Source organism: Scleropages formosus, chromosome 9, assembly GCF_900964775.1.
Source record: "Scleropages formosus chromosome 9, fSclFor1.1, whole genome shotgun sequence".
NCBI classification, from domain to species: domain Eukaryota; kingdom Metazoa; phylum Chordata; class Actinopteri; order Osteoglossiformes; family Osteoglossidae; genus Scleropages; species Scleropages formosus.
In genome coordinates this window covers 14,538,365-14,552,621 of record NC_041814.1, presented here as the reverse complement: position 1 = coordinate 14,552,621, position 14,257 = coordinate 14,538,365, and the positions used below count along the sequence as shown (strand labels likewise).

The window sequence follows — 14,257 nt, the reverse complement described above, 5'->3', positions numbered from 1 at the left end:
TTGTAACAACAGCTCCACAACACCTCTCTTGGTTGGAGTGGTTGTCTCGAATTTCCCTTTGAGTCATACATAAGGTAGAGCTTGAATCATTCAGAAGGTAAGCTGTACGTCAGAGGAGCACGGTAAAGTCTCCTGGCGTGCTGACATAACTACATTGATGATTTCAGTGAAATGCAACGAGCTCAAGCCGAACCCTCTGTTCTTTTCTGTCCTCAGAAAAGAAACACTGTCAGTTCCCCAAACTCATCTCAGCTAATACTGTGCGAGAGGTTTTGTGCGAGCCAAGCCGAGCACCTTCTTGCCAAACCGCTTACTTACAGCTCAAGATAAAACTAAAGTACAGGGCAATGGAGCTGTCAGACCCTCCTCTCTGCCCATGGCCTTTAGTCCTGCTGTAACTTCACCCCTCAGAACCCAGCAGGCCTCAGGTTAGTGGTTGAAAGACGGTGGCAAGTAGTTAAGGTCCAGTGTGGCCCCCGAGCCCAATGTTACGTCTGCTCCACGGGCACTCCCTCCTCCTTGGGCTGGGGCTCCAAGTGGATGGGGGTTACATGGGCAGGTTTCTTCACTCTGAACACAAAATGAGGTAATTGTAGCTTAAGAGATCATTAAGGTAAATTTGACACAGAGAATGTTCACATATACAGAATATCTACAATTGTATAGGAATTACCTAATTTTGCAAAATCAGTTCAAGCCAATTCCAACAAAACTGAATTCAGTTTTACTTCTATACAAGTTTTTATTGCAACATACTTGAAACATGCAAGGAAAACCACACACACACACACACACACACACACACATACACAGTCCATACACTGAAAACATGTTGTACTGTAATAGCGCAACACTGCAATATAATCTCACTGATCCTTTTGACCTTTTCTAAATAACCAAATTCCCATGCATCTCCCCTCCTCCTCTTTCTCCACTGGCTGCCTGTAGTTGCCTGTATCAAGTTCGAGAATCTGGTTACAGCCTACAAGACTATCAAAGGAACTGCATTCCCAATAGCCACAGGATCTGATTGTCCTGTAAACCTCACCAAGATCACTGCACTCCTCTGTCTCTGGCTGCCTGGTGTTTCCACTAGCAAGGGGTGCAAAGCAAAGTTTGCAGATTCTCAATTTTTGCTCCAATGCAGTGAGATGAGCTCCCTCTCTCCCTCAGAAGTCCTGAATTCCTTGCAGCATTCAAGAAGGGTTTCAGAAACCATATCTTTTGTACCAGTTTCTCTCTTGACCTCCTGACAGTTACATAAATTTGCATCTGCCATGGTAGTCTTTGTATCGTCTGACTCGATTCAACAGGCATCAAAACAATCGTCACACAAACTGTACTATGATCACGTTTATCTAAAGCTCTCTTGTTTGTTGGAAAATGCATTTTTATTTACTGAGTTGTACATTGCTTCACGGAAAAGTGTCTGAAAACTTGTTGAATCAAAAACAATTTACACACAAAGCCGGTTTTAGAAACACTTATGAATAGAAAATTTTTCATTTACTTATTTGCTTCACATGGCACTAACTGACCAGTTTCACATATCTTGTCAAACGAACAGAGACAACACAAAATCAGCCACAACATCAAATTAACTTACGAGTAAGGAGAGACAGGGACTGCCACAACCAGGATGTGGTTCTTCTTCCTGAAGAGACGCCACAGTCCCTTGTGGTTTCCTCGGACATCCAGGTCCCACACGTGTAGGCACTGCAGAGCATCACGATGACAACTGACACAAATACACACCATGTTCGCAGGCATCCGTTCACTTCCACTCATCAATTTCAGCAACTACAACACATTTCTGCAGAGACACAAATCAAGAGAAGCTGTCTGGGTCGCACTCCACTGACTCTAAACCCACCATGTTGGCCATGACAGTCCGGGCACATACTTTCTTCCTAGTGACAACTCAACCGCAGTACATAGGAGTTTTCCTGTGGGACTTATGCTCCAGTTTTCTGACAGGGATGACAGAACAGCAGGAAAAAGGAGTAGCTACAGGGAATCCACCACTGGAGAGGTGGCTCTTGGGAAGAACGCTGCTGTCAGGTTTTTTGTCTATGCATGTCGAAGATTCACTGGCACACCAATCTCAGTGACAACTTCTTTATATTTTTAGCAGGGTTAACTGTTGTTAACACAGAAATTAACAGATGCTGCACCTTCACAATCAAAGCGATCAAAATCTACACTGAACTCCACAGCATTACTTGCACTGTACTTGTTCATAAACCACTTCACAAAAGCTGTAAATGTTTTAGTATTAAAAAAATTGGACGGGACAGCAAGAAGAACCTGGACTAACTATCAGTTTGCCAGCTGAAGCCTCGTTCAGTGCTACTGCTGCATGACCTCTGAGTAAGGAACTTACCATGAACTGTTCCAGTAAAAACACCTTGCTGTATAGATAGTTTATATCGAGTAATTAATCTGATAAAAAATTTAATAATTAAAATTATTAATCAGTCTGCATGAAATTTGCACAGCAGCTGCGGAAGTGACCAGATTTTTCTAAAAACTGGATTTCTCATTCATTTTTGTGTGTACTAATTATGATTGTTTTCCCCATTGAACTGTTTTTAGCAGTGTACAAGATAATTTGAAAGCCACACACTAACTGTATTACACTGGGACTTAATTGTTCCTTTTCAAAACCTGCTGCTGGATGAAATAACGCAAGATCAAAGGTGTCTGACATTATTATAACAACTCCTTTCCCACCCGTTGTGAAAACAAAATGACTGTGTAAGGGGCAAAAATCCTACTGTAATGAATTACGGTCCCAGTGTATTAAATAGGGTATATACTCTCATAATGCTGTTGTAGCAGTTTTCCATTATACATTATTACATGAGGGCTAAGTGTTGTCAGAATTTTGTGACCTAAAACAGTTCCACAAAGGTGCAAAGGCGGGAAAAAGTCTGAAGTCTGGATCCCTGCACAAAGGCACAGTAACGAGAGAGCAGAAGTGTCCAGGGTTCTACCTTTGCCAGTTCAGTCCACGTTGTGGCATCAGTCTCCTGCTCCATCTTGATGTACATAATGTACGTCTTGCCCTCTGTGTCTGGGATGAAAGAGTCCAGGCACGGATTCTTGCTGTGGTCGAGGAGCTCTGCCCCCCTGCAGATGGAGACCAATCCACAAAATAAAAGTTTTGCTGACAGAGGACAATTTCATCTGTATCAGAAGCATGAAGTATGAACCAGGAAAGACTGGGAATTGCATGCAGCATTTTATAAGTGGTATGAGGTAGCAGTGGCTTAATAACTTAAGTGTGGTATCAGTGTCAAACTCACCCCAGTAAGTTCTGTATCTCTAATTCATAGGTATCCTTTTTCAACCTAGAGAACACAGTTACATTAATGCAGTGCTGCAAAACTACATTAATAGTTTGTCATTTTAAGCTCAAAATATTTAAGTTGCACACCTGTATTGCACAAGTAGCCAGTCATATAGCACATACCTCTCCACATTCTTGAGCTGAACGTTAGGCACTGTGTTGAACTTATGCTTTTTGAAATAGACTTCCTAAAAGTAACACAAAATGACAGCTTAGATTAAAAAAAATAATAATAATAATGTTCCAGAAAGCTTAATGCAATCTATATGCAATTCCAACAGTCATCTCGTTATGAAACAGTGGTTGAAAAACAAAAATTCTTTGTAAAAATTCAGGCCTGGTAAAACAGCTGACACCTTTACACTTATTCATTTAGCAGATGCTTTTCTCCAAACTCAAAGTAAACAAAAATGCTTTGCTTATAAACTGATAATAAACACTGCGTTATAATAGTTAAACATACTTAACAACAACAGATTGTGTTAGAGAATGTATTACTGCATTTCACAAGCATACACTTTGTGCCAGCTTTCATTACAATTATTAGCACTCTTCTGACAAGTGCAAAAATGTCACGTAAACAATAAGACAACTGAGCGGGAATGTCTGCAATAGCATCATAATCACTGAGCCAAGTAATTACCTATGGCTTAGCTACACAAGTGAAAGAGCAGAGTGAGCACTAAAAAAAAAAAAAAAAAATTTTTTTAATTTCTATGTGCACAATTAATTAACATAACAAAACCAATAAAATTCTGGATAAAACTGGAAAAAGCCAACAAAGTAAACCCATCTACATCACAACAGAAGCTTAGAGGAAAGTAAGGGTCAATAAATGCCTTTGAACATCTCGCAGTCCTTTAAAAACACTGTTCAGCATAACAGATGAGCACAGCATGGTAAAAAGGTGGTGCAATGTGGAATGTGTTCTGGCCATTTCATCTCGATATCGTGACGAGATGCTTACATGGAAGTAGCCGTTCATATTGAGGCCGATGATGCCAAAGTGGTACGTGCGGGAGACATCTGGGATGATGCACTCACGGCCCTTCCTCTGTTCAGGCATACGCATCCACATGTCCCAGTCCCACAGCTAAAAGAGAAGACAGAAACAAGGGAACACTGCAGATCAGGGCCTTCTTCACATGGCTCTCAAACAAATCCCTTAAGAGAGTAATCAAGGCTCTTATAGTCAATAATATAGAAGTTCATCAAAACAAAGCACAATATCCACACAGGACTCTAGTTTAGTTGAAGAAAGCCTAGATAAGCAGAACCATAACACTACTGCAGAGGGTGGAAAGCACTGGAAAATTCCTCTGGGGTGAAGCCTGAGTCTACTTAATTAATGTATAGCATTCTTATCTGCACTGAAAACAGTGCCGGAGGACATCTGCGTTAACCTCCTGTCTGGTGCTAAACAACTCCTTGCCTCCATGCTGCGTACCTCTCTGGATTCGAATATCACCTTATCTTTAGTGTCTTTGTGCCCTTCGAGGGATTTACGACTGACCCATGCAGACAGGCCATGCTCCTCTTTTTTTCACACCTCGTTGAACCATTTGTTTCTGTCCTAAACCTAATCAGTTTATGCTGCGGACATGCGGCCGGTCTTTCTTTACATCGGAAGGCACAGGGAAGCACATTGTGACTTCCCATCACTAGCGGTACACTGTGTAGCATATTGGCTCAAACTTGATTATCCAATTAAATATTTAATTTTATCTGTTTTGAGACTTCTTGCTTTCTTCTACAAGAACAACCATTGCCTTTTTTTGCTGTAAAAGGTATTTCTGATTTTAGAAACTGGTGAAGCCAATATAAATGTAACTTATACTTCTAGTTCAGTTTAATTCCATGTATTTATATAGAACGCTCTTCTCACCAGGCTGACACAGAGCGCTGAACACTTTGGAAAAGGCGTGGTACAAAAGAGGCGGGAACAGTACAATGCAAATATCCATTTTCTAAGGCAACAGACATAAATGACTACCAGGACAAGCCAGCTGGTAACTATGGAGAGGGAAGAAAAAAACTCCCAGCTGTGAAGAAGGGGAATAAAATAAGGGTCTGAGAGTCCAAGTACCAGTGGCTGCCCACCCCTCCTGGGCATTCTATTGTGGTGACATGTGTGAATATGTCTTGTGTAAAGAACACCATTTCTGTCAAGGTAGAGTTATAGTCTAAATTACTCTCCATTGCAGGGCTTCACAGTCCTGAAACATATTTTTTACCCTGCTGTACTCTTAAACTAGTTGAGCTGTTGACTTTCAAATGCGGTTTTGTAGTAACTGAAAAAAGTAATGCCTTTGTGTTTTTTAATACTAATGAAGTGTTGACGTTAAAATTAAGTGTTGAATTAAATATTTATCCATTGGCACTGACTTAATTGTTTCCTGTCTCTGAACAATTAAAAGGCTGAAAGGATGATTAATATTAATTAAGTTGAATACTAATTTTGCCATTCTACTTAAGCGATACAACTGAAGCAAATAAAGTTGCCAAAAACCAATCTGATAGAAGTTGATTTTAAAGTCTAATTTGGGACAAAGGTTCAAAAGGACCTGTCACTATAACCCTTCATCAACCATAAAAAAAACAAACCTAGTATTTAAGGAAAACTCAATCAATAATTTCAAAATTTGTAACAAAAACCAAGACACAAAAAGTGGGTCTCAAACCTGGAAATGGCATCCTATGATTTTGTGATACTATGTGAAGTTCTACATAAGAGTGTAACCTGTGCAGGATTGAGTAATATGGATGTCAAAAGGTGCAGCGTTGCATTGTAACATTTGAAACAGGGATAATCTATAGTTGTCCATCCATAATCTCCATAGTTAGACCAGTTTCCAGTTTAATGGAGGACCAAAGGAAAAGTATCTAAACTACAGCAGCTATTCAGCTTGACAGTGAACATGAAGATCAGCAGCGGGAGTTCCACCTTCTCAGGTGTTGGCCACTTGGGCTCCAGCTCGTCTTTGTACAGACTCTTCTTCAGGACCCAGCCGAGGCCTGGCATGCTCTCAACACGGTACAGCAGGGACGGGTCCTCTGCTGTGTGCTCATAGCCCTGTGGGAGATGCGCTCTACTTGAGTCTGGATACCACTGCAATCCCCCAGACAATTAAAAAACTGCATGTTCACAGTCTTTTGTGTGACAAAGTCTGGTTCAACCTCAATGTAGATTTTCTAAATACAAAATCATGCATATTTTAAAACATGATGCCATTAAATTTATATAATCCATATAGACATTAAGATGTCGCAGAGGAAATCAAGTATGACACTTTTTAGCATGGAGTAAGGTCAGCTGCCTCAGTGAACGTATTTCACTGGCACATTTTGGGCAGAGGAATCACCTGATCATTCCAGGCTGAGATGCAATAAAGGCTTTCGTCCTCATTTAGCAGATGAATAGTCTGACTCAGAAAGCTGTAAGTATAATAGCAAGGTTAAAACAAGAACAGGTCAGCTTCAGTATGCAGTACAAGTTCAAAACATGACCCATGAGGTACTAGTGTACCCACCATTTCAACATGAGTACTTTTTAAAACAACCTACTGTAACTTATCTGTGCAGCTCTGTATAGAAAACTGGTGCCACCTACTGGACACTTAATATACCAAAAACATGTAGATAATTCAATTGGAAATGTTATTCTTCTCTAGTGTAGCTGACCTTTTATTCAGCCTTAACATAAACTGAAAATGAATGCATTACACATCTGAAACCATGCTCAAACAAATGAGTTATAAGAAGGATTTCTCCAAAATAAGCATATATAGGAAACATTTTATTAGCACATCTTTAAAATAACAGAAATATGACAGATAGGGAGTTCTTACATTCCAGTAATCTCAAGTAATCTGGTTAATCATGATTTGTACTATGGCATGCAGTCAAAATTCATTTCTAGGTTGATCAATTAAGTGTTCAGGTGGATCAAAAACCATAATACTCAGTAGAACAAGGACCTGTTCTGCTCGTCTTTGAAGCACAGCAAGGAATTAAATATGACGGAATAGCTTTTAAGATGGAAATGTACAATGATTTTCAATTACTAAAATGAAAGTACTTACTTTCTGCTTGGATAATTCAAATTACAGAGGATACTTGGACAAGTTGTGTAAAGTGAGATCTCATACCTGAAGAAATCAACTGAAATGTCCAGGTCCTCTTCCAAGACAACGGCAAAGTTGGCATCCTACAAAGAAATCAGTGCACTTTAAAATTACTCTGGGTAAAACACTGACATTACATTACTAATCTACCAAAGTAACTAAAATGAATACTTACCGGATGAAGATTGAATGTTGCAGTCAAACTGGCTTTGTAATGCTGTGTAATCAAAAAGTATTAAATCCAAATTTAAATTCTAACAGAAATAACATGAGACGTTATGGTACATACACAAAAGGTGTCAGTCTCCAAAAGAATACCAGAAGAGGTGAACACAGTTTTTACACAATTGTCACAAAGAAGGTGATAAGAATAAACAGAATAATTTGATTGATTCACCTCATCTAACCAGTAATTTAACAACACTACTCCTTCGCATGATGATGGTCCTTCCTTGTCACAAAGAGTACAAGTGTTTCCCCACAGAAATTTCCAGAATGTCTCACCTGAGAAACTCTGGCATTTTTAATGCTTATGGGGGTGTGCTGCACCCCCTTAAGACCAAAAAGTTCCACCACATCCATTGGCTCCTGGGTCACATGGGACAGATCAGTGTGATTAACTGTGGTACGCAAAACAACTGAACACAGATGATTTCAATGATGAACGGTAGTAAATACCTCATAATATCCATCAATGAAGACTGTGATCATCTGTGGGTTGACACCATGAGCAGAGAGCAAAGATCGCAACATCCTGACGAAGAAACATCACGTACACTAGATAAGAACTTTAGTTCAAATCGACAAATTAGTGAACTACTATAAGTATATATAGGACTAATGCACAGGTATAGAAGATATATTAATAATTCAGATAAGATTAATTACCAGCACATGTTGCATCTATTAATTCAAACACAAGAACAGACAAACTAAATTTAAAATTCTAAATGATTTATACTTGTCAACTTCTTTTTTTTAAGTATAGAGAAAATATTGATTTCTGAAACTAGAAGATATGATAGTCACCACCATATTTGGTGGCTACACAGAAAATATTAAACATTAAATTGAAAACGAGTGCAACACATGGCATTAACAACAGGCTCACCTATAGAGATAGTTTGGTCTGTTCCCTGCAATTACTGCAACAGGAACATTGTAGACATTATTTCCTGGCAACTGCAGTATAAGAAAAAAAAAATATATATCTTTAGTCACTCAAGTATTCACATTTTGGTGCTAAAACTGTAGCATTATGCTGTACATCAACCTCTAAACCATGCACAATACAGTTCCATCTCATTAAATTAAATGTACACTCAGGCACGTATGCCACTGGAGCATCAGGCATATAAGGACAACACTACTCATTCCCAAACAGGAATATTCCACAACCCCAGGCAGCCCACAAGGCAGGTCATCTTACCGGGTCAGGGTTGAACTCGATGGGGGCTGGATCTTTACAGCTGCAAATGCTGCCATACCCCTCTACTTTACTGCAGAACACCTTCCGCCGCCGGTTCAGCTCTGTGTCGGCCCAGTGGCACTCTGCCTCTGCCAGAAACGAAGCACCAAACACATCAGGTAGCATCATTCATCATAATCACAACGTAAATAAGACGTCCACATCAGACATTAAGATATGCTGTATCTTTTGTCTTGAACCATTACCTTCTGATGGTGTGAGCTGCACCTCAGTTTTCAACAGCACAGGTTCACCCCAAGTTGACAAGGCTGGGGATTTCGAGTGTTTCTCTCCATACACTTGACCTGTAAGATCACCCAGTGACGAGAAGTGAACAACAAGGGGCAAAGTGAAGGATTGAGTATCAGGTGATCCAGGTATTATTTGAGCTGCGTACCTCCCTTTTTCACCACCAAGGTCCACATGTCCCTCCAACTCAGCGTCAGCGACACCCGACTGCCCAGCCCCTTCAGCAGGTTCTTAGCAGCATCTTTTAAGTGGAATGTCCCCTCATCCTACAGCGGAAAACACATGCTAAACCATTAAAATTTGGCACATTACATTAATTTAGCAGATGCTTTTTTCCAAAGCGACTTCCAATGAACTCTATGTAGCTTTATCAGTCCACACACTTTATTCACCGCAGTGACTTACACTGCTAGATACACTACTTACACTGGATCACTCATTCATACATCAGTGGAACACACTCTCTCTGTCACTCACACACTATGGGAGAACCTGAACAGCATGTCTTTGGAATGTGGGAGGAAACCAGAGCACCCGGAAGAAACCCATGCAGACACAGGGAGAACACGTAAACTCCACACAGACTGAGCGGGGATTGAACCAACATCCTCTTGCACCACCCAGGTGCTATGAGACAGCAGCACTACTTGCTGTACCACTGTGCTGCCCCTACATTTCAAACAGAGCAGCCTATCACCCCCCCCCCCCCTTTTTTTTTTTATACTTTATGACATAAATACACACATAGATAGCTTTAGTATGTGGCACACATTAAAAATACTATAGGGACCCTTTACTTACCTTGATGGTGAAAATAAGCACCCTCCCACGTGTTACCATGTTAAGGAATAGGATCATGGCCTCATCCTCATGAGGAGAATAAGTATCAAAAACACGCTTGGCCATCACGTGCCCCTGGAAGTAAAACATATCACTATAGATGTGCACAAATTTATGCACACACACGCAAAAAGGCAAAATAAAACTTCTGCAGCACACAAGCAGCACAAAGCACCATAACGACTGACATTTATGAGCTCAGCTAAACTGTCTCCCATAAAATGGTATTTCCTCTGGAAAAAAAATGTTTAAACATATAGGAAGAATGTGAGCAGTAAACTTAATTTGCATGTATCTTTTCTTGCCAAGAGCAAAGGCTACAGTATAAGCCAGCAAGCTACCACTATTGATTTTCTGCTCAAATAGCAGGCACTGTCTTAGCTCTACATCACCACCATGCTTACACACTGTTAAGCGAAACTCCTCAAGAACTGTTAGTTGACGAATGTAATTCAAGACACTGAATTTCTGAGCATTACCGTGGTCCACTGTCACTCACCGTGGCCTGATTAAGAACAATGACATGAACACCCCTCCCCTGCTCCCGCATCTCATCCTCCAGGACCTTTGACAAAAGAGAAAACATCACATTAAAACAACCAGCTCCAATTTCAATACTGCCCACACCATAAAGAAATAATGGGGGGGGGGAATGTGTAATATTTCTGATCTCAGTTTTCCTGGGCGTAAATAGCAAGTCTGCTTTCAGTAATTCAAGTTAAGAATTATTCTTGGGGAACAGCTGTGGTGGCTAAAGGAAAAGAAGAACCATCTGAGGGGGTGAGGAACTCACAGTGGTTCCATCAACCGCCACGTAGACCTTAGAACGGCTGGAGTACACCTCAATATCCAGCACTTTCCTCCCGCTTTGTGGTCTACGGGGGGTCTCCATGTTGGGCAGGGCTTCATCTGCAGAACGAACAATTAACCATGTAGATATATCAGTTGGAATCAATTTTGGCATTGATCGGCATGCATTTCAGTACAGATGAGAAATGTTTGGTTGGTTGGGTATTACATAAAAACAAATAAATTCCACAAAAAATGCTCAACTCATCCAACAGTTCTGAACAGTGTCATTCCTTTGTTAGGGACAGCTGGTAGCTCAGCGGTTACACAGCTACTGCCTTTGGACCCATAGGTCACAGGTTCAATTACCACCTCCAGCTGTAGTACCTTTGAGCAAGGTACTTTACCCAAAATTGCTCCAGTAAAAGTTACCCAGCTGTATAAATGGATATACAATTGGGCGGCACAGCGAGTAGTGATACTGTCTCACAGCGCCTGGGTGGTCTGAGAGAATGTGGGTTCGATCCCCACTCAGTCTGTGTGGCGTTTACATGTTTTCCCCATGTGTGCGTGGGTTTGCTCTGATTTCCTCCCCCAATTCAAAGACATGCTGTTCAGGTTCCCCCATAGTGTGTGAGTGACAGAGAGAGAGTGTTTCACTGATGTATGGATAAGTGACCCATTGTTAAGTAGTCTATCTAGCAGTGTAAGTCACCATGGTGAATTAGGTGTGTGGGCTGGTAACACTACATAGTATCCATTGTAAGTCACTTTGAAGAAAAGCATCAGCTAAAGGTAAAGTAAATGTTATGATGACAGACAGCAACGTGCAATGAGACCACCCTGGTTCTCACTGGACTGAGCTGCAATCTCACCATAATCCTGGCCTGCCTCCTCATCGTCCGCTACTCTCCTCGTGTCCAGGATTAGCTTGATGTTCACTACCACCGTCACCAGCAAGAACAGCACGGCTCCAGCCTGGGGAGAAGAAGGGAAAGTGATGGGTCAGGATAACCCACCACAGTTACAATACTCCAACGGAGGGACTGACATCTTCAGGTGTTGTTTTTTTTTTAATTTTTTTGGATTGTGTAGCAAATTCCCTGCAGGAAGTGCTGCGTGTCCCCCAGTCCACCCTAGGTGGACCAGCCCTTCTCTCGCGAAGGCCTGCAGCTGCACAGGCGCTCATTGCCTGCTGCTCTCCTCACCTGGCAGAGGCGTCGCAGCGCCCTCTTGCTCGTCAGCTTGTACTTCCAGGTGAGGTAGAGGCTCCGCTGCTGTCGCGGGATGAACGGCTTGGCTCGCGGATTCGGCGTCCACGTGTCCATGGCGGCGGCGCGAGCAGGACCCGCGCGGCGTGTCCACGGTGCGCGTGCGGCTCCTCCAAGTTACGTAGCCATCTGTCAGTGCAGCACGTGCACGAAGAGCAGGCAACCTGTTACATCACCACATCTGAGGTGCAGGACGATCATCATCATCATCATCATGCCATGGATCAGCGACATAACTTATGTTATCATGTCATAAGCAAAACATTCAAATGAACTGGCTAAGTCAAGCAGTTTGGTCTGTACAACACAGAACTTATCGGATCAACAACCCGCATGTTCTCAGTTTATTCAACACACCAGCAGCCCGTGGGTTCAGCGCTCGTGTGTGAACCTGCTTCTCCTCGCGAACATTCATTACATTGTGAGCATTTTGCGCAAGTTTGGAGGATACTCTCTCCCAATTTGAATATTTATCGTCAGTATCATTTAAAAGTCGAGAAAGAGATGTGTCTAATTCTTACTTTCTCTGCCGTTAATAATTTCGTCGGCGATGTTTACTTCATACAGGTACGGATTTAAACATGATTGCTAACCGACCCCAACGCCGCTACATGCCGCACTACTGTAGAAGGACTACTAAGAACAACTTCCGGTGAACAGTCTCAGGGTCCCAGAAATCAATCAGGATTCCCTACTTCACTTCCGGTTTAACGAATGCCGGATTTGGGGATAGCTTCCGTTAGTTTATCGCCACTCCCGGATGTTATTCCTGCTGTCAGATTTACATTTATTCGGTTAGCAGAGTCGCCTTTCACCTAAATGACATTCAGTGATTTTTAAACTAGTGTTTAGGTTACAGTGCTAGGTACACTGCAGTAAACGTCCTTTTGTCTTCACACGTTTATGCCACAGCAACACACACATCCGAAACACGTCCTTGTTTGTAGGAACACGTTACAGACCCATTTAAACACCGGGAAAACATGCGAAATTCACAACACACTGACGTGGAGTTGAACCCACCTAATCACACCGCTTAGGCGCCACGACATACTGTGTGCGCATGTATGTGTATGTGTGTGTGTGGACAACAAGGCATACTCTCGAAAACTTCTAACAAGTCCAGAACTGAAAAACGTTAAGTTATGTAACTGTCCGTTTAAGTAATTTATTAGTGCTTCGTAGAATATTATGCCTCAGTACATTATTATTATTATTATTATTATTATTATTACAAGTAATGTAGGTACGCAGTAATAATTCAGTAATGCATGTTGTATGAAGGAAACAACCCCAAATGACAGCACTTCAGTTCGACTTTTCTAATTGTGAAGAGACGGACCCGTCCAACCAGTTTCTTAGTGCACAGCGCAAATTTGATGCAATTTACTCATCTTAGCGCGAGGGGGCACTACAAACCACACAACAAGTACCAAAACACTTTTCCCGCTTAAAGTCTTAGCGATCGGTAGATTATTGGGGACGTGCATGTTGTGCAAGCAAGTTACTAGTAAAATTAATAGTAAAAAATAATTGCAATAACAATAACTATAACTTGTCTTATCGAATGCCAAAGAATTGTGATACCATGGTACAGTGCTTGTCAACCATAGTACTCTTGTAAGCCGCGTGAATGCCATTTTGTTGTGTGATAGTCAGCAGAGTGTTGAAGTTAAGGAAACCTTCTAATACAGACCGAGTTAACACCCTACTTGTTATTTTCCATTAAACTTTATTTATTAAAGTTATTAATACAATACACAATTAAAAACAGACATAAAAAAATCTCAGATCAAACAAATCCAAAACCACATTTCCTACAGTTGGTCAACAAAGCTTACAAAAAAGCCATTACATAAAATACATTGTCAAGACAGTAACAAAGTCTTTCCCATAACAATCCCTCTTCCTGGCTTCAAAATATATAACTGAACCCACTTGTTAACTTTCTGCCTTAGGCAAAATTTCACAGTGCATGGAAATATTGTGGTAAAACAGACAATAAATATTTAAACGACATGATGGTAACTGGGACGTCTTGGTGTAGTATATGTGTATGAATTTCTAAAAAAAAAAAATGGATCAATGTAACATTGAAATATGTTCTGACATTTTGGAATATATTTTTCAGCTCCGTCACACAGTAACACATCAATGTGTACTA

The 14,257-nt window shown here is 41.1% G+C and overlaps 1 protein-coding gene across 1 annotated transcript; it reads right to left on the bottom strand.

The window, feature by feature from the left end:
• Nucleotides 1–450: 450 nt before the first annotated feature.
• On the bottom strand, nt 451–12,729 carry pomgnt1 (protein O-linked mannose N-acetylglucosaminyltransferase 1 (beta 1,2-)). Its single transcript, XM_029254914.1, has 22 exons — nt 12,615–12,729; nt 12,031–12,274; nt 11,698–11,800; nt 10,827–10,942; nt 10,533–10,598; nt 9,995–10,108; nt 9,342–9,459; nt 9,151–9,249; nt 8,906–9,033; nt 8,588–8,658; nt 8,155–8,230; nt 7,981–8,064; nt 7,652–7,693; nt 7,501–7,559; nt 6,715–6,787; nt 6,297–6,425; nt 4,320–4,445; nt 3,476–3,540; nt 3,309–3,353; nt 2,997–3,132; nt 1,607–1,716; nt 451–570 (listed from the first exon to the last, which is right to left on the bottom strand). The coding sequence occupies exons 2-22, from the start codon at nt 12,148–12,150 to the stop codon at nt 489–491; spliced, it is 1,962 nt and encodes a 653-aa protein (XP_029110747.1). The 5' UTR covers nt 12,151–12,274; nt 12,615–12,729; the 3' UTR covers nt 451–488.
• Nucleotides 12,730–14,257: the final 1,528 nt, after the last annotated feature.

Bases quoted from the DNA above. Each gene is read 5' to 3' on its own strand.
- pomgnt1 (XM_029254914.1), bottom strand. From the start codon at position 12,150: ATGGACACGTGGACGCCGAATCCGCGAGCCAAGCCGTTCATCCCGCGA. The intron at 9,460-9,994 runs GTAAGTAAAGGG...TTTCCGCTGTAG, and splicing joins TGCTTATTTTCACCATCAAG to GATGAGGGGACATTCCACTT. The intron at 1,717-2,996 runs GTAGAACCCTGG...GATGCTCTGCAG, and splicing joins CGTGGACTGAACTGGCAAAG to TGCCTACACGTGTGGGACCT.